Genomic DNA, 27,364 nt, shown 5'->3' with positions numbered 1-27,364 from the left:
TAAAATCAGACTTCTCTCACTTAGGAAGAAGGGGAGGTTATTTGTTTCTGGAAAGCAGCCAGCAGTCTCTGTCATAAGACTACAGAACACCTCTCATCCAGGCTTTTCAGTTTAAACTACTAAGACCCAGACCAGACTTCCCTATCTGTCTATATAGCTGAGTAGTGGCAGTGTTATAATCAGAGCCCAGGTGTCTTGCTGACTTATATTAGCCAGAGGGATAACAATTGTTTCTACTAATGTTGAATTAGATAAAGTGATAGTAAATCAATCTAGCATTAATATGAGAGTTTTTTCTTTGCTACTTTACCTGAAAATCTATCACCCTCTACCACCTCCCCCCAATACACACACACTTGGATATCTCAGAATATTATTGCCTTATTTGATAAATCTTTCTGTGGTTATTTTTCCTTCAAGATGTGAGTTATATTGGCTATCTAGATTAGGTGATTAAAATTAATAATTTTAGTGGGCTCTAAAAACATTTAACATTCTTTAACATTTATGGTTTTGTAACTTCAGTGAATTTTTCTCTCAAATTTTTTCCTACAGTATAGCTGAAATACAGAAAGATGTGGAATACAGGTTGCCATTCACCGTGAACAACCTGACCATTAATATTAATATGTGAGTAGAATTTATCCTATATTTTTTATGTACTAGTACTTTTAAAAATCCTTTCATTATTTTGTTTCTTAGTTATTAGAAGTAAATTGTTTAATGTGAGCTTACTTAAAATATTCCTTTTCTAGTATCTATAACTTACCAAAGTCACACAGTTTTGTGAAACAAAAAAAAATTTTTATAATTTTTTTAGAGATTTTTATTTATTTGACAGACAGAGATCCCAAGTAGGCAGAAAAGCAGGCAGAGAAAGAGGGGGAAGCAGGCTACTCGCTGAGCAGAGAGCCTGATGCAGGGTTCAATCCCAGGACCCTGACCCCAGCTGAAGCCAGAGGCTTAACCCACTGAGCCACCCAGGTGCCCCATGAAACAAAAATTTTTAAAGACATCATTATAAAATGTATGGTTATAAGAAAGAAACTATACAAGAAGAAATGCAGTAAGAAGACGTAATAATAGTGTTTAGTACTGTCATTGTTTTTATTGATTTGCACTAAAGTCTTAGCCAGAAGTAGCCTAAAGGAGAAAGGCTGAAAATGATGACAAACAATCAAAGGGACCATGTATGGAAAACTATTAGAGGTATATTCACCTCTGCATCAGAAACAAGTGAAAATATTCTAGTCTTCAGCAAGAGATAAATTATATCAACCAGAAAGTTCAAGGCTGAATTTGATCTATTAATTAAAGAAAAAAATTAAGATAAAAATTATAGTCGTGAGGTTATTTAAAAGACAGGATTGGACCGAATGATTGCTGAAGTACCCATATAACTGTAAGTGTAATTATTAGTCTTTAGCATGAAAGTATTAAGTTATTACCTCAAATTGCATTAGGTGGCTGGGTGCTAGAGTAGGTGTTTGGATGAGGTAAGAAGCACCTAACTTGAAGACAAGAACCATGGTTTATTCATCTTCATATTTTCATTATCTAGCGTAGTACCCACATGGAGAAGGCCTTATAAATCCTAGCTGAATAAGTGAATGAATGTATGAATGTTTAATAGTGCCAAGCATTATGCTGTGTTATTTTGATAAAGGAGCTTTTTCAATCCTCACAGCAGCACTGCAAATTGGGCAAATTACAGACACATAGGTAGTGAATAGCATAGTCAGGATACAAACCCAGATTTTTTTGGGCTCCAAAGGCCATTCTTTGTCTTTTATTTTCGAAACTAGTTTAACATCTTTAACTATTTGAATGAAGTGGTTTTATCTCCATCAAATGCCCTAGGTAGGGCTACGTAGGAAAAGCCAAAAAGGACCCAGTTTTCTTCATGATAATGCTGCTAGATAAATCGTTTTCTGAGCTAACGGAGAACAGAGAGACAGTCTTAATGGGGCATATTCTTCTAAATCTCTCTAAAGAGATTTAGAAATCAGACTTCCATAGCCAGTAAAATCTATTTAAGACATCAATACTGAATTTCAAATTTGTGGCAGTTCATAAATGTTAATATTTTCTTTTTCTTTCTTTTCTTTTCTTTTCCTTTTTTTTTTTTTTTTTTTGGTGTTGAGAATTTACTGTTCATTATTTGAAACCATGAGATTGACAGATGGGAGGGTTGTGTTAATGGGGACAATTACAAGAGAGCCTTATAGAACCAAGGCATAATGACAGCTACAATGTTTTAATTGTAGTGCTTTTGCGTTTATCTACTTACTGTTTAAAAATTCCATAGATGGTATAATAATTCTTGGCAGTATTTCATAAGTAGGAAAACCGCAAAAAAATTGTATGGCCAGAAACTGTGGTTCAATAGACAGACTGGTTACTATGGCTCACCTGATACAAATACCTGATCTGATTTTATCTGAGATTTTGCATGGCTTGCTATATTATGTTTGAAAGCAATTAATTGACATGGTGTGAAGAATGTCTTATAACTTGGGGTATTCATCTTCTACATAAAGGTTTTACTGTGTTGAATTGCTTTATAATCTTGTTGCTAAAGTATATCCTTTGTGTATTTTCAATCAACAACCATAATAGAGCACTTATTACTGTGAATAATTAATCCAGAGGAAAGCATGAAAATTTTATTTGCTTTTAACTCTGTTTTAGAATTATGACTATTGTAATATAACACTTGTCTGTTTTTCATCTGTTCTACATTTAACAGATTGCTCCCTCCACAATTTCCTCAGGAAAAGCCAGTGATCAGTGTTTATCCGCCCATACGACATCACTTAATGGATAAACAAGGGGTATATGTTACCTCTCCATTAGTAAACAATGTAAGTGTATAGTAGAATTTATTTTAGAGTAGTGTAACAGGTATGTTATTTTACTACTACATATTTTAGAAATCTAAAATGCATTTAAAATCTCATTTGGAATAAGTAATTTTCAAAAAGAAAAGGTCACTTTATCTAAAGATAATACTGATTTGAAGGCTATTTGTTTTTCTGTGATGAGGACCTGTTAATGTTAGAACTTTGGTTCACAGTAGATTTTTCTGTAGTTGTTAAGAGGGGATAAAATTCAAATATGCCTTAAAGTTCTTAGGATACATAAATGACTAAAGTGAAGGACTATAACTTAAATGTACGCTCAGTATTGACCTTTAAACCTTCAAATTATTTTTTAAAATGTGGAAATATTTTAGCTCTGTTGTTGGTTAAATAGATTTTCAACTAATTTATGGTATTGAGTCTATAGGAAAATATTATAAGTTATAGATGGCTAATCTGGTCATTTGACATAATAGCCTTTGTTTTTCATTTAATTCTTGATGTGCAGAAGTAGATTTAAGATTAAGTTTTAGAATGACATTATCCTAATAAGACTGGCTCTGGAAGTGATTTTGATCATTCTGTATTGCTGTTAATTTTAGTTTACAATGCACTCAGATCTTGGAAAAATTATTCAGAGTCTATTGGATGAGTTTTGGAAGAATCCTCCAGTTTTAGCTCCTTCTTCAACAGCATTTCCATAGTAAGTATATTTATACCAAAAAAAAGAGTTTGTATAGATTCATTTTTACTTACTTTTATCAAAGTAATCATAATATAGTTTAAATTTTCAAATGATATTAAAAGGCAATTCTCTTCATTCCCACCTTCACACAGATATATTCATACTTTTCAGTACTTTTCAGCGTTTTCTTCTTTTAGCAGCTTTCCCAATATTTAACTCCATCTTTTTGAATAATGTAACATAATATATACATACATGTCTTGGTTTGTTAACTTTAGGTATTATATACATCAGCTTCCTGTTAAGATTGATGAGGATTTTAGTTATCTTCATCTTTCATAATGTTCCTTTCCCTTCATTTTCTTAGTGACTGATACCATGATCTTAAATTCATTTTGGTATTTTCATTACTTCAATTCTGTAAATATTCCCCATTGCTGAGCCAAGTACTTTGTTATGATTACATTTCCTTTATGGTACAATTTTTTGCTTTTTCTGGAGTTAATAATTCCTTTTGTTTTTCCACTGGTTGTTTTATCTTTTTAATTTTTCACATCTTTCAGCAGTTCTGAAAAAAACCTTGTGATGAACACCTTGATGACATGTATCTTCCTTGTGAATCTGCAGTTTGGTTAGAGATTACTGGAAATAACTTGGTTTTGTTCCACTTTTTGCATTAGCTATTGTGACTTGAAGTCTAAGGGTTGAAATCCTCTGAAGGCTCACTTAATTTTCATGTCTGGCAGTTAAAGTCAGTCACAAAGTCCCACCCAGGTTCAAAAGGGAGGAAATAGATCCCATCTCTTGATAGAGTGGCAAAGATCAAGAGCTCTTTTGATATTTTGGAAAATACAGTATGTCACAGTTCTTCTGGGACTAAGAATTTACTTTTCTCTTATGTGCAGAAATGTACTCAGTCCCTTCCCCTAAAACTTCCAGACTTTGTCACATTAAAGAATCAGGCTCATGTTGGGGGTCCAGGGTTTCTGTATCCAAGTCAGATTCAGGTACAGATGAGGTTTCTTGTGTATTTTCCTCAAGTGTAATTTTTTTGGTGTGAATTAAAGAGACAGGGTAGTGGGTAATTGTCCCTCACACACCTATCATAGGGTACTACTGTAGGCCTAGGCTAACCACTATAGGACCTTCCACTGAAAAAGGGAGAAAATGGGAGCTACTCAGGAGCCACCGGTCCATAGAAGTTCTGAATCCAGTTGGGCATATGTTGCCATTTCTTTGATTGGGACTTAGTTTCACTTTATGGGAATGATTGTTCATGGAGTAATTCTGGGGTCTTCAGTTTGCCTCTGCATCATGCTTCCTGTCCATAAAATGTAGCCCTTATTTGCAGATGAGTAGTTTTTCCAGCCTGCTTTCAGCATTATAGAAGTTAAGGGTCCCACAGGCCACTTTTCATTTGATATTGTCTCTCTCTCTCTTTTAGACCAAGATGATACAATTACTTAAATGTATTTGTAGTTTTCTTATGAATCCACTTTTTCATTCATTTCTTTAGACAAAATTAATACCACAAGTTTGCAAAATAAGCCATTGGGCTTCCCATCAGGCTGCTAAGAAACAACTTCCTTAAGATTCTTAGAAGCCCTAGAAAGCCTTTTTTTTCTTACCAGATAGTTCTTAAGGCACTGCCTCAGTTTTTCAGATGGGTTAACAAAGGATCTTCGAGCCCACCCTGGGTTTCATCTTCTCCTTAAAGCTCTTTCTTAATTTGAGACTTATGGAGAAGGCAAGAATGAGAGACATTTTTATTTTTAAATCCAAGAAACCTTCTTTCTTTATTTTTAGCAGTTCTTTTTTTCTTCTCTCAGGTTTTACTGCAGCCAACTAGAATTAAGGTGGCACCATTAACACTGGCTGGTCTCCTTAGCTAGATCATCCAGTTTAGTAAATATAGGCACACTGTGGATTCTGTTCCCAATCACCACAATGAAGTGAAAATCACAGTAAAGTGAATGAAATGAATTTTGGGGTTTCCCAGTGCATGTAAAAGTGCTGTTTGCACTATACTGTAACCTATTAAGTGTGTGATAGCATTATGTTAAAAAAAATGTATGTGAAGGGGAGAGAGGTGAAGATGGTGGAGTAGGAGGATCCTAGCTTACCCTCCAGGAATACAACTAAATAGCGCTCACATCAGCGTGAGTAATCCAGAAAATGACCTGAAGACCGGCAGGATGAACTCCACAACCTAAGGACCACATCAAAGAAGGTCAGATGCAATTTACTGTGGCTGTCTCTAGACGAGTGGAAACCAGGAGTACAGTGAGTGGCGAGAAACATGATCACACCAGGAACCCCGCATGGGGATGACAACGAACCCCCAAAACATTTGGCTTTGAAAGTAAGATAAGTCGAATTTTGTGAGTTCTTAGAACCAATGGGACTTAAAGCCTAGAATTCTGAAAATCTGCAGGTTCGGTTCTGGGAAAGCCTGGAGGGCCTCGGGAAGTGGCGTCCCTGCTCCTAAAGGGGCAGCACTCTGAACAGCCTGAACAGATACAGCAGAGAATCAGCAATTTGAAAAATGCCTGGAGCACATGGAAGGGAGAGTGATTTATTCATCACAGAGCTTCTCCAGAGACATGGGGATCTCAGAGAGACCCCTTAGAAAAAAGGAGCTGGCATATGAATATGAACCCTGCCCCTCACCTTAAAGACATGCCACCTTTGGGAAGCAGTGAGGCACTGACACTCCCTACCTAACTTGCTTACACCAAGCCCCGCCCAACGTGCTTCATTGGATCCACCCTCCTAGTCACACTTGCCTCAGTCCTAGCACTGTGGGGGTCCCTCCCTCAGAAGAACTGCACAACCCTCGCCAACACCTTGACTCCTAACCCATGTATTTTGCAGGGCATAATCCTTGTAGCAAGCAGGATGGCAGGTGCTAGAAATGCCTGCGACACATCTTCTTAAAAGTACATGCCCCATCCAAGCACTGCAGATCTGCTTAGGCTGACTCAGGCCCAACAGTAGAGGCTCCAGGTCTTACTTAGCAGGCCGAACAGTGCGCCCAGCCCCTGCTGGGGTCCAAACACTGCCCACAGCAGGCAAAGAGAGCCACTGCAGAAAACTGGACTGAAGAGAAAAGGGGCAAGAACAAAACAGGACACACAAAACAAACATAGGAGACACCCCCTGAACCACCAGGTCCTGGGGAACAGGGGGCATTGTACTGCAAAGCCATACAGGACCTCTTAGTCATAAAGTATTGCCTTCAAGATCAATAGACATACCTGACTTTCCTAACACAGAAACAGACACAGACAGGTAGACAAAATGAGGAGGCAGAGAAATAATGTCCCAAGTGAAAGAATAGGACCATACCGCAGCAGGAGACCTAAGTAAAATGAATGTAAGTAATATGCCTCATAGAGAACCTAAAGTATTGATCATAAAGATACTCAGTGGACTTAAGGAAAGAGTAAAGGACATCAGGGAGACCCTTAACAAAGAGATGGAAAAGAACCAATCAGAGATGAAGAACACAATAAATGAAATTTAAAATGCACTTGATGGAATAAATAAAGAGGATAGGTGAAATACAGGGACAAATTAATGAATTAGAAGATAGAATAATGGAAAGTAACCAAGCTGTATGAATGAGAGAAGAAAAATGTATGCAAATTGGGGCCTGGGTGGCTCAGTGGGTTAAAGCCTCTGCCTTCGGCTCAGGTCATGATCCCAGGGTCCTGGGATCGAGCCCCGCATCGGGCTCTCTGCTTGGCTGGGAGCCTGCTTCCTCCTCTCTCTCTCTCTGCCTGCCTTTCTGCTTACTTGCCTACTTGTAATCTCTGTCAAATAAATAAATCTTAAAAAAAAATGTATGCAAATTAGGGATAGTCTTAGGGAATTCAGTAACTATCAAGCATAATAACATTCACATTATGGGGATCCCAGAAAAAGAGAAAAGGGGGCAGAAATTTTATTTGAAGAAATAATAACTGAAAACTTAATCTGGGAAGGAAACGGATATCCAGATCCAGGTGGCACAGAGATCCTCCCAGAAACTCAACCCATGGAGGTCCCATACCAAGACGTACAGTAATTAAAATGGCAAAAAGTAGTTATAAAATGTTAAAAGCAGCAAGAGAAGACAAGACAGTTGCATACTAAGAAACCCCATAAGAGTATTGGTGGATTTTTCATCAGAAACTTTGAATATATTATGCCATTCTCTTCTGACCTACAACGTTTCTGATGTGCTAAGTTTCTAAAGTGCTAAAAGGGAAGAATCTGTAGCCAAGAATAGTCTATCCAGCAAAACTATCATCCAGAATAGAAGGAGAGATAGAGTTTCTCAGAAAAACAAGAATAAAGGAGTTCATGACTATTAAACCAGCCCTACAAAAAAATATTAAATGGGACTCTGAGTCTATAAATGAGTGTACGAAAAATGAGTGTGTCTGTAAAAAAGTCGGGGGATCACAAAAGAATGTAAAATATGAAGCCAGATACCTAAAATGTGTAGGGAGAGGAATAAAGAATGGATCCAAACTTAAGTGACCATCAACTTAATATAGACTGCTATATGCAGAAAATGTTATACAAACCTAATGGTAAACACAAATTAAAAACCAGTAATAGATAAGCAAAGAATAGAGAAAAAGGAATCCAAGTGTATCACTAAAGAAAATCAGCAGACCATGAAAGAGAGCAAGAGAAGAAAGGATTAGAGAAAAACTAAAGACATAACCGTAAAACAAGTAACAAAATGACAGTAAATACATAACTATCAAAATTACTTTGAACGTAAATGGACTAAATGCTCCAATCAAAAGACATAGGATGACAGAATTTATTAAAAAAAAAAAAAAAGACCCATTTATCTGCTGCCTAAACAGATTCATTTCAGCCTTAAAGACAACAGCAGATTGAAAGTGAGGGGATGGGGAAACATTTACCTTGCAAATGGATGTCGAAAGAAAGGCGGAGTAGCTATAATCATATTAGACAAACAAACAAACAAAACCCAATAGAACAGATTAGTGAAACTCAGGAGCTGTTTCTTTGAAAAAATCAATAAAATTGATAAACCTCTAGATTCATCAAGAGAAAAAGAGAAAGGACTCAAACAAAATCTGCAGCTTCCTCCCCCACTCTCAGCCTTCACAGAACTGAAGAGTGGTAGGACCTTGCTGTGGATTAGGCTTTGGCTTAAGGGGATGTCATGGCTGATTAATCTTCCTTCCAATCCTGTAAAATTTTCTCCACATCTGCAATAAGGCTGTTTCACTTTCTTATCATTTTGCATGTTCATTGGAGTACCACTTCTGATTTCTTTCTAGAAGCCTTCCTTTCCACTTACAAGTTGGCTCTTTGGCCCAAGGGGCCTAGCTTTTAGCTTGTCTCAGTTGTTTTTTGTTTTTTCTTTTCTTCCTTTTTTTTTTTTTAACATTCCATCCTCACTAAGCTTAATGACTTTGATTTAAGGTGGGAGACACTTGAGTCTTGCTTTCATTTGCGTATTTAGAGGCCATTGTTATTAATTGGCCTAACTTTATGTCTCAGGGAACAGAGAGGCCCAGGGGGAGAGAGGCAGGAACAATGGAGCAGTCAGAACACAACCTTTATCGATGAAGTTCACTGTATCATATAAGTGCCGTTCATGGTGCTCTACAACAGTTGACATAGTAACAACAAAGATCACCGATCATAGATCACCATAACAAAAATAATAATGAAAAAGTGTGAAGTACTGTGAGCATATCAAAATGTGACACAGAGATATGAAACAAGCAAAGATTCAGTATCTATGAAGCATAATAAAATGAGTTAAGCCTGTACATTGTCTGCTTTCCTCATTATTGCAGGCAACATTGTTGGTACCTTTCTACTAATACATAACAAAGTTCCCATTCCAACATTTTCCTCCCTTTCCTGTAAGTGCTCTTTGAACGGTCCTCCAAGGCCCTTAGGTTACTGTTAACCATCTCTTTAAGGGTACATTTGGCTTTCACCTGTCAGGTTCCAAAGCCACTCCCACTTTTAGATTTCTCTCTCTCTCTCTCTCTCTCTTTAATATCATAGCAGCTTTCCACTTCTAGGTGCTAAAATCTGTTCTGGCAACTAAGTCTTCATAACAAATTACCCTTACAAATTTTGGCTGAAAATATTGAACACATGAATTTTGCTTACTAATCTTCATCTCTGGAAGGGTTCATCAGAGAGCTCTTGCATGCTCTGCTTATCAGCAGTGAGCTCTCACCCCATCATCAGATGCCTAACCTAGGGATGCCGGATGGATTATACCTAACATGTGGCCTCTCTCTATGGCCTAGGCTACCTTACAACATAATGGTGGTCCTTAGAATGAACATCTTGAGAGCTATGAGGAAGTCATATTGCCTTTTATGACTTGGATGCTTGAAGTCATTCACTGTTACTTTTGCTGCATTCAGTTTGCTGAGGCAGTCGCAATGTCCTGGTCAGTTTCAAGGGAAGGAAAATGGGTTTTTCTTCTTGGTTGGTGGAGAGGTAAGGTTCTGAAAGAGCATGAGACCAGAAATATTGGTGTGTCCAATGTTTGAAAATACAGTATGCCACAGATTCTTAGAAGATAAATTTTGAGACTTAAAAAAAATCTGTAAATGTCTTTAATATGTCCTTCAGCGTTAAAAATCAGTATAGTTCAAATTCTAAGCTGAAGTGCTTTTCCATTCAGAATTTTGAAGATATTGCTATATTGTCTATATGGCTTCTATTACTGCAAATTGTCCAAAGCCATTTTTATTTCTTTATTTTTTTTTTAAGATTTTATTTATTTATTTGACAGTCGGAGATCACAAGGAGGCAGAGAAGCAGGCTGAGAGAGAGGAGGAAGCAGGCTCCCTGCTGAGCAGAGAGCCTGATGTGGGGCTCGATCCCAGGACCCTGGGATCATGACCTGAGCTGAAGGCAGAGGCACTGAGCCACCCAGCGCCCCGCCGTTTTGATTTCTGATCCTTTGTAAATTTTAGAAAAAATTTTTTGGCATTCTGAAATTTAATGATGATGCAGCTTGTTGGTCTTTTCATTTCCTTTTCTCAGAATATTTCTTGGCTTTATATCCTAGTCCTACTTAATTTCCAAGAAGTTGCTCTTGCTCAGGAGTCAGGTAGCTTCTTGCGCACTGCCTGGAAATCTGCTTAGCTAGATCATTAGATTAGGTGCATCAGCCCCAGCCCTCATCTCTCTTCTCTGTGTCTTTGTCCTGGAGATATAAGCCTCACTAATATTCTTAATCTAAAAACTGTATACCCTGTTTTCTATCAGGGTAGGGTTGGATATAAGTTCATTCACCTTATTTGAAAATAAAAGCCACTAGGTTTACTTTTTCCTATTTCATATAAGTTCTATGATTAATGTACAGGCTATTAAAATGCAGGTTTGGTGCATTTCTTAGATTATTTAATAGGTTGTATCTGTTGCTGAGGTCAAAATAAAGCAAATTGGTTCACAATAAAGACTTCAAGGATAATGCAAATACTCTCACATGTTGGTCATATTGTTTCCAAATAACTTGTTTTATATATATATGTGTGTGTGTGTATATATATATATATATATATATACACACACACACATATATATATTTATGTAATATATATACACACACATATATATATTTATGTCACTAACATACCTTTAGATAAAAGTTTTAACATAAAGATGAGCCATTTTTAAAATAAATAAGCTAAATTGGAAAGCTTATTTTAACTTTTTCAATAGATCATGTATATTTGAATCAAAATTCAAAAAATATAAAGGGATATGGAGTAAAAAGTCTTTCTTCCACTTTTTCCTCCCTTCCAACCTAGTTTTTCTTCTTCTACTTCTTCTTTTTTTTTTTTTTTAAGATTTTATTTATTTATTTGATAGAGAAGAGAGGCAGGCAGAGAGAGGAAGGGAAGCAGGCTCCCTGCTGAGCAGAGAGCCCGATGTGGGGTTCCATCCCAGACCCTGGGACCATGACCTGAGCCGAAGGCAGAGGCTTAATACACTGAGCCACCCAGGCGCCCACTAGTTTTTCTTGCTAGTATCCAAAGCTTTTTGGTTTGGGTGAATATGCATAGAATTTCCAAGATGTTTTATGACCTACAAAGAAATATGTATGTGGAGTATTTTATTCCCTACTTTTTTACACAAATGGTAGCATACTATTCCTCTTCCCCCCTTTTTTCTTCACTAAATGGTATAGTTTGGAGAGTTTTCCATGATGGTAAATAAAGCATTTCCTCATTCTTCTTTATGACCACAAAGTACATGTTTTATAGATGCAGTCTAACTTATAAACAGGACTTCTGATGGATATTTTTGTTGTTTGCACCCTTTCCTAAGAGGCCCACCTTTCTTTACCCTCAGTGCTACAGTGAATAACCTGAAAAATAATATTCTAGCCAAATGTGAGTATATTATTTGGATACATTCTCAAAGTGGCATGCACATTTGTAATTTTGGCAAATACTGTAAAATTGCCCTACAGAGTAAGTTGCACCGATTTCTACCACTATACACAATGCTTACTTCCCCTTATTCTTTGCCAATACAGTATATTATTGGGATGGATCTTTGCCAATTTATAAGTAGAACTTGATATGTTAGCATAATTTTAGTTGTGTTTATCTTACTTACAATGAAGTTGAGTATCTTTTCCTATGATTGAGAGACATTTTTCTTTCCTTTTTTGTAACCCGTGTCTTCTATCCTGTTTTCCATTTTGCTATTGAGTTGCTAGTCTATCAATTTGTAGGAACTTTTTATATATTAGAGAAATTACTCTTGTGTCTGTGATATGAGTTTTAAGTTTTTTCCACCAACTTGTCTTATAATCAGCTTTGTCCTGTGAGGTTTTTGTTTTTGTTCTTTCTTTTTTTTTTTTCCTTAAAGATTTTATTTATTTATTTGACAGAGAGAGATCACAAGTAGGCAGAGAGGCAGGCAGAGAGAGAGGAGGAGGAAGCAGGCTCCCTGCCGAGCAGAGAGCCCGATGTGGGACTCACTCCCAGGACCCTGAGATCAAGACCTGAGCCGAAGGCAGAGGCTTAAACCACTGAGCCACCCAGGCGCCCTTGTTTTTGTTCTTTCTTAATGTCAAGCAGTTAACCATTTTCTCTTATGACTTTGGAATTTGGGATCATGGGAAGTCCTTTCCCACCCCAAGCTTATTATTTCTCAATGATTTCTTCTGATTCTGGTAAGCTTTGGTTTTAAGCATTTAAATCTTTGATAAATTTGGGTTTTATCCTGTTATGAATATAATGATCTATCTCCAATTCAGTTTTTTCCAGGATCCCAACACTGATCTTTTTTTCAATTTATTTCACATCTGTCTTCTATCTTTACTTCCTTATGTGTTTGGGGCTTTCTCTGGATTTTATGTTCAATTCCATTGATCAGCATATCCATTTATCACTATTTGCTCTTAAAAAAAGTTGTCTTTTTTTTTTTTTTAATTGTGAAGGTTTTATAATTTCTTTTGCTATATGGCACGGTTATTCTCTTCTTAACCCTCCTTCAGATACTTTTCTTTCTGTAATTATCCATATGAACTTCAGTATCATTGTATGTTTCAAAATTCATAATAATTATTTTCCAGCATAATTCCAATTCATGTTAATTTATGTCATTAAATGAAACAGTAATATTCCGGTTTAAAAATTGTTCAAACTTCATATATTTTGGAATGTATTTCAGTACTCTGATATGTGTGTTTTCCAATACCACCAAGTAATTCTCCAGTTGTCAGTAGACAATGACTGAGCTTCCTATAAATTTAATTCAGTTCTGATGCTCTCTACCTGAAGGTAGCGTCGGTTCCCATGAGTTAAGGCCCAGTCATAAAAGACTGCTTCGCTTGGAACACCAATCAAATCCAGAGGTTGTTTATCTGCTTCTGACCCACTGACTATAAAATCAGACCCCCTCAGGTTCCATTAATGTGTTAGAGCTGCTCACAGGGCTAAGAGAAATACTTATATTTACCAGTTTATTATAAAAGAGCATTATGAAGGATGCAGATGAATAGCCATGTGAAGCCATGCACAGGGCAAGGACTGGGAGAGTCCCATATGTAGAAACTTCTTTCCCCATGGGCCGGGATGCACCACCCTCCCACCATGTAGATGCTTCACCAACAACAGTTTGTCAGATCTCATTGTTCAAGAGTTTTCATAGAGCTTACTTTGCGGCCCCTTATTCCCTGAGGTTGGTGGGTACAGCTGATCATCGTTCCAGCCCTTCGTCATTATGTCTTTCTAGTGACGGACCCCATCCTGACTACATAGGAGCCCAGACAGAGTTCACCATTAATCTTTTTGAGTTACTGTTTTCAGTTTTTTGGATAAATCCCAGAAGTAGAATTGCTGGATCATATGGTAATTCTATTTTTGATTTTTTTTTTTTTTTTTTGAGGAAACTCCATACTATTTTCCACGGTGGCTGCACCAATTCACATTCCCACCAAGAGTACACAAGGGTTTCCTGTTCTCCAGATCTTCCACAACCCCTTACTTCTTGTTTTCTTAGGATAGCCATTCTACCTGGTGTTGCATTACATTTCATTGTAGTTTTGATCTGGATTTTCATTGTATGTATCTGTTGGCCATCTGTATGTTATCTTGTAAAAAATATTTATTAATATCACCTGCCCATTTTTTAACTGGACTATATTTTGCTTTTGTAGGATTTCTTTACATAGTTTGGGTACTAACTCCTGATTATCAGATATATTATTGCAAATATCTTCTTCCATTTATTAAGATGCCTTTTTGTGTTGTTGATAATTTCTTTTGCTGTGCAGAAGTTTTTTAGTTTGATATGGTCCCGCTTGCTTATTTTTGCTTTTGTTGCCTTTGCTGTTAGTATCAGATGCAAAGAATGATCAAGACCAATTTCAAGAATCTTACTTCCTGTGTTTTCTTCTAGGAGTTTAATGGTTTCAGGTCTTAATTTAAGTCTTTAATCCACTTTGAATTAATTTTTATACATGATGTAAGGGAATGGTAATTTCATTCTTTGGCATGTGGCCATCCATTTTCCCCAATACTGTTTATTGATGAGGCTGTCCTTTCCCCATTGTATATTCTTGGCTACAGTATATGTATAAATTTATTTCTGGGTTCTGTATTCAATCCCATTGATCTATTTGTACAGTTTTATGCCAGTAACATTCTGTTTTGATTGCTATAACATTATAACACAGTTTCAAATCAAGGATCTTTTTTTTTTTTTCATTTTGCTGCTCTGATTGGGTAAGTTTCTCTGCCCTATCTTTGAGTACACTCATTTCTTCTGCTTCATTCAGTCTGCTTTTGAAATCCTCTACTGGCTTTTTAAAAATTTTTTAACCTCTGTGATGTCTATTTGGTACTTTCTTATATTATCTATCTCTTTGTTGAAGTTCTTACTGTATTCATCTTCCCCCCAAGTTCATTGAACACATAACACTTTGAATTCTTACCAGGTAAATTACTTATTTCCATTTTATTACATTTTTCCCCCCTGAAGTTTTTGTTCATTTGTTTTGAACCTATTTTTCTTTTTCTACATTTTTCCTTTACTCTCTATGTTGGTTTCTATGCATAAGATGAAACAGCCACCTCTCCCGGTCTTGAGGACTGGACTAGGAGATGAACCTTATCATTCAGCCCTGCCCTACCTCTTGACTGTCTCAAAAATCGTTGTATTGGGGCGCCTGGGTGGCTCAGTGGGTTAAGCCACTGCCTTCGGCTCAGGTCATGATCTCAGGGTCCTGGGATCGAGTCCCACATCAGTCTCTCTGCTCAGCAGCGAGCCTGCTTCCCTCTCTCTCTCTCTCTCTGCCTGCCTCTCTGTCTACTTGTGATCTCTCTCTGTCAAATAAATAAATAAAATCTTTTAAAAAAAATTTTTTTAAAAATCGTTGTATTGTTCAAGAAGCCTATTATATTTTTAACGGCTCCTAGTATTTGAGGGGATACCAGGACCTGAGAGGATCTCAGCCAGTCCCTGGATTCAGGCTGATTAGAAGCCATACCCTCAGCCAGACCCTCAGGTAGCTGCTTTTAAAGTATACAAATATAGATAGTCCCTTGGGGCTGCAAGTGTAGACCTGCTGGCCACCAGAGCCAGGTGATCTGGAGGTCTGGTCCCTGGGGCGAGTTGCAAAATTAGGGCCCCCGATGATTTCTGGAAGATACTGGTGAGCTGGAGTGAGACTGAGGGAGTGTGCAGAGCTGGCATCCCCCAACCTATGTGTTTCCTGGGAGTGCCTCCCTAGGCCCCTAGTTGTATGTCGGACCAGAAGCCTTCTCATCAAGCCGAAGTTTTTAGACATGTTTATCGGACTCTTTCACAGGAAGACTAGGGAGGTATTCGATTTGCTCTTTGTGCAGTGCCTTGGGGGTGGTAGCCTGCCAACAGCTGTCTCTCTCATTGTTTTACAGTCGCATGGGAACCAGGAATGCAAGTCTCAGCCTCCAGAGCCATGTACTCAATGGGTATCTCGTAGATGGCAGCCACCAAACCTGGGGCACCAGCCATAAAAACCAGGCACCATATGTACATGGGAGCGTCCTTCCAAGAGATACTGGTGCTCTGGAATGTGACAGAGGGAGAATATGGAGAGAGCACCCACCACCCTTTGGCCCTAGAGCATATCCCAGTGGGTCCTGGATAGGGGTTAAATTAGGTACCTGTCCCTCAAGCTGACACTTTAAGATTAGGAAATGAGACTCTTCCACCTAAAATCTGGGTGCCTCTCAATCAGCTGTTTCTGTGCTGGGTCCTGGGGTAGATCCTTTGGTTTTTAAAGCTAGATATTTTGGGGGCTGTTCTTTGAGAAGCAGGGCTTAAAAGATGGACTGCTAGTGTGGGGTTTAAACTTTTTTTCTTCAGGAAGAAGCTTCAGGTTTTGAGTTTTCTCCTGGTCTCTGTGTCAAGGTTTGTGTTTACATATGAGGTTATGTCTCAGGCTCTCTTACTTGCTTCAATATTGATTTTTCCTATTTGCTAGATTTGTAGGAGCTGTACAACTAAATTTTAGGGCTTTTTTTCTTGGGGAAATTGTTCCATATTCCTGTAGATTTAGTGTGTTCATGGGAGGAGGTGATTTCAAGGTCTTGCTATCTTGTCATCTTGAACCAGGACCCAGATATTTATTTCATTGTGAAAATAAACATTGCTCTCTGATTCAATCCCAGGTGCTGTTACCACTTTTTCTAATCTATATACTTAGTTTTTTATATGTATTTAGTTTTTATATTTTAACATTTTTAGTAGTTCTTATATACATTTAACTATTTTCCTTTTCCTAGAAAAGCAGTCATGACTTTCAGTTATGTTTTTCCAAATAAAGTGAGAGCTACTGTTCAAAGAGCCTGTCTTGAATACATTTCCTGGATTAAATGTTCTCCATTCTCTTTATGAAGACAATGGTTGATGGTAATAGAATGCTCAAAATTCAAAAAAAACCTTGTCTCTTCACTTCTACTATGACTAGTTGAATTATATGTTTTCCAAAACACTTTCCTTTTTTATGGAAATCATACTTCTATTTGGGGGGAGTCACATTTTATCAATATATAGAATATTTAATTCAGTTACATGATTATAGTAACAAGATTCTGTCTCTATGGCGTGACCATTGTTAGTTAGAACCATTTGAGAATAATTTTATAAGTTTACCCCTAAAGTCTAATTTTTTTTTCTGTTTTTTCTCTTTAGCCTATATAGTAATCCAGGTGGGATGCCTCCTTATGCCTCTCAGGGTTTCCCATTTCTTCCTCCATATCCCCCACAAGAAGCTAACAGGACTATCACTTCTTTGTCTGTTGCTGACACTATTTCTTCTTCAACAACAAGTTATACACCAGCCAAACCTGCTGCTCCTTCTTTTGGTGTCCTTTCAAATCTGCCATTACCTGTTCCTACAACAGACACTTCAGCACCGGTGGGTATCTTCCGTTTTCTATATTTTTGTATCCTTGAAAATTCATCCAATTGACATCTATTTATTATATGCCTTCTCGTGCCAGCCACTAAGTAACGCACAAAACATAAAAAGATTAAATCACATTTTCAACTCAAATAACAACTCAGAGGAGACCAGCAAATTATCAAATAATTGCAAATAAGAAACTTCCAGTAGAGTTGAAGAGAGAGTTTAGAGTTAACAGTGAAGACAGATGAGGAAACTGTCAGTGCTCCCAGGAACTGAGGTAGACCTAGAAGGGATGCTTTTATAAAAAATATGTTTCTGCTCTTTCACCTCTTTATCCTTAGTGCCTCAAACCACACCTGATAGCCTATAGTAGGTGCTCACTTAAAATGAGGTGGATAAATTAATGTATTTATTTATGCTTAAGGCCAGTTTTTGATAGATGGTAATTAATTTGTCAGGATGAAAGGGGTTATATAAAGCTTTCCATAAAGAGTCAATAGTATTAAGAAAGTTGCAGAGGCATAAACCAAATTGCATTTTTGTGAAGCAAAAATGAGACTCTGACTGTCATGTAGGAAATAGGCAAAGGCACAAAAAGTGATCACCTAAGAGACATAGGTATCAGATTGTGGAGAATCTGTTCTCTACCTGCTCAGGGCTTCAGGTGTCTCATTGATATAAAAAAATTTGTTCTTAAATAAGCTGGTAACTGTTGGCATGTGGAATGTTACTGAGGGACTAATACTTTATGAATAAAACATATAAATGACTTTAAAACATCTGTTTTAACCTTAAGTGAGTATCACCCACAGTAATACTGAAATATTATAAACCTTATTATATCCAGCTTTACTAATTTTAGTGTTTGTAATTATTTATTTTTTATTTTTCCCTTTTTTTTTTCTTTTCAGTATAACAGAATTCATTATTTATGTACCACACACAGTGCTCCATGCAATACTTGCCCTCCATAATACCCACCACCAGGCTCCCCCAACTTCCTACCCCCTGCCCCTTCAAAACCCTCAGATTGTTTTTCAGATTAGGCCCAAGTGGACTTTGTTTTCCAATACCTTTCATCATTGTATTAATGAATATTATGAGCAGATATTGTGAGTATCATGAATTACAGTTCATAGGGTAAACAAAATTACAAGAGAATTTTTCAAGGATCCTCAATTTTAAAAAGTCATTTATAAAACAAAAGATTACCTATTCCATTACCTAGTAAACAATGGATACCTATTATGTACCCTGTCTTGTCAAATTCAGTTATATAACTATTCATGCTTTTGCAATTTACTACATTTTTTAAAATTCTTACATGAAGCAGATGTATTTATATATATATTAATGAAATCCACAGATAATTCTCTACATTTGTCACAGATACATTTAAGCATTTTATTTAACAGTTATATACTTGCCCAAGAAAGAGGTCACACAGGTACTCACATGAACCTCACCCAAAGAAAACAGAAAAAAAATTTAACACTCTATGTATAAAGTACACTGAAAAAATAAGAGTAAAGAAAGAAGGGGAGAATAAGGACAATGTAAAGTGCAAAATTGAGATGATAATGAAACATGGGATGTGGTACATTAGAAATTAAGTTTATAAGTAAATAGGAGCAGTCAAAAAAGACGGCTAAAACTTAATACCATTTCAAACTCTCTTTAGGTAAGCCAGGATGGTTTTGGTTACAAGATGCCAGATATCCCTGATACATTTCCCGAACTCTCAGAACTAAGGTAAAAAACTTGGAGAGTAATGTCGTATTCATTACCTATTTGACAATGATGAATACAAACCAGATCATTATTTTCATACCCATATTAAAGAAAGAGTTTTTAAATGCTCACTATTTGCGTATTGTGATCGTCTTAGCGGGAAAGTTATGTAAATCAGTTTTATGTTGTCTAGGTTGTATTTATTGAGTGACATATTATGTGCCCTGGGATTTTTCTAGATGCTGGAAATGATGTAATAGTTACCAGGATAACAATGTTGTTCTCTCTTAAGGGTTACATTATTGTGAAAATTATTTCTCAGTACATCATCCCTGGTGATTTCAAATATTTTTTGGCTTATTTTAGACTTTTTCATTGTTCCTTTTGTAGGTAAAACTTTGTACATAGAGGAACACATTAATGTTCTCGTAAAGTAATAAGCATAGTGTTTTTACAGACCCAAATTGTATTCAAACTGATGGCACATAAGTTTGTAATATTTGAGTTTAAGGTACTGTTTTTCGTAGAACACTGCTTCTCTAAATTGCTTCATGAAAAAATTGTTTTGTGGCTACTCACCTTTGGGAAGCATTGCATCCTTCATACCCTGTTGAAAGTTGATAATACTGATAAGATTGTTACTACTAAGACTTTTGAGTATAATTTGAAAAAAATTTTTGTAATTCTTTTTGTCTCTGGGTTATATCCCACCAGGGATACACAGCCACATACCCATGAGAAACCCTACAGTTGTAAAAAAAAAAGAGTTTACCTAAATTGACGCAGTATTTTACCATCATTTTTAGGAAGTAGTGGCTCATTATTTTCTGATAATAGTGAGGGTTTACAATGTATCACATACATGTTAAGGTTTCCTGTGAATCGTAATGCTTGCAGCAACCCCAGGAAATAGGCACTGTTACTGTTCAATGTTCTAAAGGATTCTTTTTTCCTCCTCCTTTTTAAAAAAAATATTAAAATGTCACATTATATTATTATACATGTTATGTACATTATATTATTATGTATTTATTGAGGAAATTCCTTATTTGTCTTGTAGAATTTTCTATATCTTCTTTTTGCTTGATTGCATCCTTGTAGTACTACTGAAAATGTTCTTCTCTTTCCTATATTTCTTTCTCTTGGTAGCTAGGTCTAGAATTTTAATTAGATTTAGGTTCAGTTTTATCAACTCACTAATAAGTCATTGAGCTGTATACTATAAACCCACACAATGTTATATATCAATTATATCTCAATGCTGAAAAAAAAATTTGTTCAGTTCTTTAGTCCCGAGTACTTACATCATACTTCCTATTACATCATGTAAGGCAGCAGTGATGTCTGGTTGCCCAATTTTTAGTGACATTAAGATTGAAACAGGTGAAACCCCTGAAATCATTGGCAATCCATTATTTCATTAAGGATTGCAAATGTGATTTTATGCTGCCCGAATCAGCGAGAATTCTGTGAAGAAGAACTTTCTATATCAACTATTTGGGTTTTTTTGAAATACACTTCATATAGAAATGGAAAGATAAATCCTTATTTTTTGTGTTTTTCAACTTTCAGAATAATGAGTTGATGTACAAACAAGCTCCAAGATTTCTGATAGGCAAGGCTTTTTTGTTTTTATTTTTGTAGTTGTTTCTGTGTTATTAAGAACTCATAAATTTTAAACAAATATATTTGATGTGTTTCAGTCTATTACAGTCATTATTCTTTTTGATGCTTACACAGTTCTATTTTGAGTACCTAGCAAACTCTTCACTTTGGCTTCTGTAGCCTTTCTGATGAAACAAATGTGCCATGGGCTCATTGTGAAATTTCTCTTCCCTGTCCTGAAGTCATTTTTCTGAAAGGCACTTGTTCTTTTTAAAAATTACAATACCAATATTATTACTGAGATTACTAAATTCAGAATAAGAGTTTGTTTTTGTTTTTTTATACTTTTGTGTCCTGGTTCTCACACCTGACATGTACAGCCAAATACTGTTTTTAAAAGTCTGAATAATACTTGTCCAGATGATATGTAACTTAGAAAAAAAAACAGTATTCATTTCTTTCCATTTACTCTGAATTTTAGAGACTGCTTTTTAAAAATTAAATTGTTTTAAACATATGATGCTTTTGTATAGATCTGTAGTCAAAACCAATAAATATGTTCAGTAAGGTTTAGCTTCCATTCCTGTCCTACCCATCCAGTTCCCTCTTTCACCCTATGGATATTGATTTTTGGTTTTGGTTTAGCCCTCCATGATTGCTTTTCTTTAAATATTTTTTGAATAGCTGTACACACATGTATCCATATACTTATCTTTTTTGTGGCAGACACATGCCAGTTAGCTAAATAGATATGGAAGTTAACATTGTCGTGATTGTTCATGAGCCCTAGTTTTAATAATCCTATCTTGATTGGATGCTACTTTCAGACCACTTTATGTTCTCTGTGGTTGATGTTTTATTTGCTTTTAAGGTTATAATTTGCCTTCTTTGTGTGTGTGTTTGTGTGTGTGTAGCTACATAAATGATAGTTCAAAAATTATTTAGAGCCATATCAACTAAAACGGAAATAAAATGGAATAAAATGGAAAAACTGTGAATATTCATCATCATGGAGGAAAACTAGTGACTGATATTCATTAACTTTTCTGTTGTGTTTCTAGTGTGTCACAGCTTACAGATATGAATGACCAAGAAGAGATATTACTAGAACAGTTTCTGACCTTGCCCCAACTAAAACAGATTATTACTGACAAGGATGACTTAGTAAAAAGTATTGAAGAGCTAGCAAGTATGTCTTCCCTTACTTCTTAAATTTCCTAAGAAAAATACGATGTTTACCTAGAAATAAACCAGAAATTTATCTTACAGGAAAAAATCTCCTTTTGGAGCCCAGCTTGGAAGCCAAAAGGCAAACCGTTTTAGATAAGGTAAGTTAGTTATTACTTTGAAGAAGTCCATACAATTTAAAAATATAATAAAATAACATTTTAATTTTATCTTTTAGTATGAATTGCTTACACAGCTGAAATCTACTTTTGAAAAGAAAATGCAAAGGCAGCATGAACTCAGTGAGGTAAGGTGTTTAGCTCTTTTTCCTTTACCATAGGGATTTTTAATCTCAATATGTGTGAGCCACATTCTTAGTTTCATTATTATCAGAAAGCACTTATTAGGTGTCTGTCTTTATAAGGCTTGAAACCTTTAAGTGAGATGAACAGCTCTCATTTATGGGTCATTATACATTATTTGTGCTCATGCATGGACATATTGGTTCCAAAGCACAAACATGCAGAAAGCCTCATAAATAACTAGGAACGTTATTATAAATGCCAGTTTACCTCTTCTAATAAAATCTAACCAAAAACTTGAACTGTAATCTCACTTGTAAGCTTATGTACAGCTATCTTAAATGAAAACTTAGAAAGTTGAAAAGTATATGAAAATTACAAAGTTTAATTTGCCACAAATAATAGATTTTATGCCAGAAATCCAGTTAAATAAAAAATAAAAACCACTTCATAAAATTCAACCCATATTTCTGAAAAATCTTTAAAAATGAAAAGGATTAGGAAATAAAATCTTTATGTCATATCAATAACCAACATCCTCTTTCCTTTAAAATCAGCAGTTCTGGAAGATAAAGCCAATGTAATAAAACAACAAATAGAAAATAAAACAAAAAAATGATGGCAAAGGAGAATATAAGTTTATAATGGATTTCAGATAATTTGATCATCCTTTAGAATTAAAGACATAAAAAATAATAGCTAACATTGAATAATGATTATGCATCTTTCACTTCACTGCACTATTTTCATATATTGCCTGTTATTTCCACAAAATTCTGGGACATAGGTGTTATTTTTTATAGTACAGATAAGCAGTCTGAGCCAGGGATATTGAATAACTTCCCTGAGGTCATATAAACCGAAAGTATCAGGGTCAGGAATCAAATGTAAGCAGTCCTCCCTCACTCTTAACCAGAAGAAAGCCTGAGAGAAGCATCGGAAACACTCTTAGTTGCACATTAGATGCTAAATAAGCTTTTCACAATAGTCACATCATTCTTTATAAATTCATAGTAAGTTAAGAATAGAAATTAATTCCTTAACTTGATAAAGAATATTAAAACCAACAGCAAGGATCACAATTGCCAGATATTTCCAGGATCCCTTAATATTAGGAATAAGACAGTGATGCTAGTGATAGGCAAATGAAAGAACAAGAAACTCAAAAAGAGAAATATGAATGTCCAGTGGTCATGCTGGTATAATAGTTACCCTGTCTTCTTTGCCATTTCTATGAGAATTGCTTAAAATGATTTTTGAAACACTTAAAAAATAAAACCTTGATTCTTATGTTTGTCTCTACGTGTGTTCACTCAATCTTTGGGGATGATGAGTCAGACTTCTTCTTTTATTTTTTTTTTTTTTAAGATTTTATTTATTTGACAGACAGAGATCACAAGTAGGCAGAGAGGCAGGCAGAGAGACAGAGAAGCAGACTCCCAGCTGAGCAGAGAGCCTGATGCGGGACTCGATCCTAGGACCCTGGGATCGTGACCTGAGCCGAAGGCAGAGGCTTTAACCCGCTGAGCCACCCAGGCGCCCCAAGTAAGACTTCTGTATAAAGTATGTAAATCACTTCACTGGACTGTTGGTGCCATCAGTGTAGAAACATGCCATGTTTTATTCTGTGCATAATCAGTACCAGGTCCAGTGCTTGGCACATAGTAGATACTCAGTAAATATTCAGTGAATAAATAATGGAAATATTTGAACAGAATGTCAGCCTTTCAGAATAATAATAATTTTGTATCATCCTTGTGAGCCATACTTGTAAAGATAGATGACCAGGGTTGGCAAGAGTGATGAGAAAATGGTTCATTCCTTTTCATTCCTGTGTGTGAGTTACCAACTCACCCCCACTAGCATGACTGTTATTAAAAATAGTCTTGGAGCGCCTGAGTGGTTCAGTTGGTTAAGAGTCCAACTCTTGATCTCAGCTCAGGTCTTGCTCATAGGGTCATGAGTTCAAGCCCCACGTTGGACCCCACGCTGGGCATGGAGCCTACTTAAAAAAATTATTTAAAAAAATGAAAGATAAAAATAGTCTTATTTCTTCTATTTAGGTCTTAATCCATTTCGAGTTAGTTTTTATTTACTTTTTTCTCTTTTGAGTGGATTTTTATATAAGAGGTAAGATAAAGGTCCAACTTCATCCTGCATGTATCCAGTTTTCCCTGCACCATTTGCCGAAGACTTTTTTTTCCCCATTGAATGGTCTTGGCACACTTTTGAAAATGTTTGACCACGTATGTGAGGATATTTTTCTCGGCTTGGTCTTTCATTCATCTAAAAGTCTCTTCTTATGCCAGTACAATGCTGTTTTGATTGATGTAACTTTATGGTAAGTTTTGAAGTCGGGAAGTATGCATATCTGTTCTTTTTAAGATTGTTGTGACTATTTGGGGTCACTTGAGATTTCATATGAATTTTAGAATGGGTTTTTCTTTTTCCACAAAAACCTATCATGGAGATTTTGATAGGAATAGCATTGACTCTGTAGATCACTTTGGGTAGTATTGTCTCCCTAAAATTATGAAGTCTTCCAATCCATTCACACGAGATGTCTTTCCCCTTATGTCTTCAGTTTCTTTCAGCAGTGTTTGTACAGTTCTTTTGCCTGTTGGGTCAGATTTAATACCATCACTTTGTCATATTCTGTACATTAGGAGGGAGTCACCATGTCCAGCCCAAGAGGTAGGGATTATAGAGGTCCTCTTAGAGGTTGCCTACTACCGTGACCTAATTCTTAAAACCCTAGGAGAAAACATTGATTGGGTCAGCTTCCCTCATTCAGTGGTTTGCAGCCAATGGATTGGGTTCTTTTGTGTTTGGTATCTACCCCTGTATCCAAATGCTGAGAACGTTGGTGGTAGCAGTCTTCCTCAAGAGGCTGTGTGAGGCATATAATGAATTGCTTTCATTTTCTTTGACTCTAGAAGGAGTTTTTCTGAGCACTGTAAACTAAATTAGTACTTGATTTTCTTTTTCAGAGCTGTAGTGCGAGTGCCCTACAGGCAAGATTGAAAGTAGCAGCACATGAAGCTGAGGAGGAATCTGATAATATTGCTGAAGATTTCTTAGAGGGGAAAACTGAAATAGATGATTTTCTCAGTAGCTTCATGGAGAAGAGAACAGTATGTAATAGTCTTCAGTTGAGGACAACTGACAGTGTTATATCAAATTACTTAAATATATTCATGAGTAAAAAATACTTCAGCATGTTACTGAAGAGTTTTGAGTGCCCTGAGAAGAAACTGAAGAGCCTCTATTCTTTAAGAATGATAGCAATATTTTATTATCATTTTGTATTAAAGTTAGTAAATTAGCTTAAGTCTGGTCTTAGTAGTTATAGGAGTGTACAACTGCTTATGTTCAACAAGTTATTTAAAAAGGGAAGAATCTAAATTTTAAAATTTGCAAATATTATTGAGAATGTTCTGCAGTAGTTTCTGTTCTGTTCTGATTTCCAAAAATTAAGAAAGTCTATTTAATAGTATTTTGCCCTTTGATAGAATTCTAAATATTTATGTAATTTCTCTGAAACATCACATTTGAAAATTAACCTTTTGTTATTAAACTTCGTAAAATGTGTGCTATGTATATGCATTCCTGTTAAGGAAAGTGGGCAGATTTTATTATCCCCGTTTTCCATAAGAGAAAAATTGAAGTTTAGGGACGTTAAAGACTAGTTATAACATTAGTAAGGCAGTGATTTCTGGTTCATTCTTTTATGGTACTATACCTTGAAGCTTTTATTTACTAAGCTTCCTAGCTAACAACAGTAGGATTCTTTTTTTATTTTTAAAACACAGATGCTTGAAATTCTACAATCAGAGAATTGATATAATGGGTCAAGGTTTGTTTTAACATTCTAGAAGTTCACAGGAAAAGGTTGTCTTCCAAATACAATTCCATGTGTGCGGGGGTGGGGATTCTTAAATTTTGAGCTACCTTAATCATTTAAAAGTTAAAAATGTCAGCAGGTTAAAGGATTCTTACTTCAAACTCTGTCATAATTTAAGAAGTAGTAGGTAAATCATTGGAGAATGACTGGTATTTTAAATCATTTATCTTCTAGATCTGCCACTGTAGAAGAGCCAAGGAAGAGAAACTTCAACAGGCAATAGCAATGCACAGCCAATTTCACACCCCACTATAGGTAAATTGTCTCCCAGAAAGTTTGAGTCAGAGGCTATTGCATGACTGTTCTTTAATTGAAGTCTTTTTACCAGTGCCTGTTTAGTCAGCTTTAAGCATAATTCTGTCATAGCTTCTGTGTTAGAGGATATATAAAATGCTTTGTATTATACATGAAGCGTAATTTTATATATATTAGCATTTAACCAGTGGAAGTCTTTTGGATGTTTTATCACTATGATGTCGGCTTAAATGAAATGATTTTTTTCAGTGTTGGATAGTTCTGTAGAATCATAAACTATAATTCATTCCTGTCTCTTAGCTCCTGTGTGGTGTATACCGTATCACTTAGTTGACATATTTCTCACTAGTCTCCTTTGTCAGTTCTTCCTTTAAAATGAACTTCCAGTCTGTCGCTTTTCCATCTCACACCAGGATTATTCCAGTAATTGTCTTGCCAGTCACCAGAATGTAGCGTTTCTCCTTCCTACACAGCACTGACAGAACGAGCTTCCTCAAATACCACCCCGTAGTTTAATTTCTCTGCTGCAGAACTTATGATGAGATCTTAGCAGTGGTAGGATCACTGTTAAATTTCTCACTGGTTTTAAGCCTTCTGTAATCTGGAGTATATTTAAGAGCACCCTCTTCAATTTTCTGTTTTCCCCTGAAGTTCTCCATTTCATGTTCTTTCTCCTGTTACTTTATCTTTGGTCACGCCTTTATCGATCTCAAGACACTCATCCTTTTCCTCTCCATCTATGTAGTTTCAGGAGTGATTTGATTGTGAAAAGTAGTTCCCACCCCAGCAAATTTAAGTAAAAGTTTGTATTATTGAACAATGCAGAGATAGAGCCAAAATGCACAAAGGACAGCTCCGTCACCGAGTGAAAACACTATGGAAGACCATAAAAACTTCTCAAACCCTTGCCAAGGCTGCCTGTTTCTCTTTCCC

At 36.1% G+C, this 27,364-nt stretch overlaps 1 protein-coding gene across 2 annotated transcripts in view; it reads left to right on the top strand.

Moving 5' to 3' along the window:
* Positions 1 to 27,364, top strand: part of VPS37A (VPS37A subunit of ESCRT-I) — a 51,888-nt gene that overhangs the window by 20,949 nt on the left and 3,575 nt on the right. The window contains exons 2-11 of one of the 2 annotated variants that reach the window (XM_045998402.1): positions 561 to 630; positions 2,750 to 2,864; positions 3,464 to 3,564; positions 17,251 to 17,476; positions 19,149 to 19,219; positions 21,865 to 21,992; positions 22,073 to 22,131; positions 22,209 to 22,277; positions 25,263 to 25,406; positions 26,351 to 26,431. In XM_045998402.1, coding sequence (XP_045854358.1) covers positions 2,820 to 2,864; positions 3,464 to 3,564; positions 17,251 to 17,476; positions 19,149 to 19,219; positions 21,865 to 21,992; positions 22,073 to 22,131; positions 22,209 to 22,277; positions 25,263 to 25,406; positions 26,351 to 26,431 — 924 coding nt within the window. In that variant the 5' untranslated portion in view covers positions 561 to 630; positions 2,750 to 2,819. Of the gene's footprint in view, positions 1 to 555; positions 631 to 2,749; positions 2,865 to 3,463; positions 3,565 to 17,250; positions 17,477 to 19,148; positions 19,220 to 21,864; positions 21,993 to 22,072; positions 22,132 to 22,208; positions 22,278 to 25,262; positions 25,407 to 26,350; positions 26,432 to 27,364 lie in introns of both variants that reach the window. The other variant, XM_045998401.1, reaches the window with a different exon arrangement.

The sequence above is a fragment of the Meles meles genome, chromosome 2 (assembly GCF_922984935.1).
Source record: "Meles meles chromosome 2, mMelMel3.1 paternal haplotype, whole genome shotgun sequence".
Classification (NCBI taxonomy): domain Eukaryota; kingdom Metazoa; phylum Chordata; class Mammalia; order Carnivora; family Mustelidae; genus Meles; species Meles meles.
Note: the sequence above shows the minus strand (reverse complement) of the source record. Positions and strands in the feature narration are given on the sequence as shown.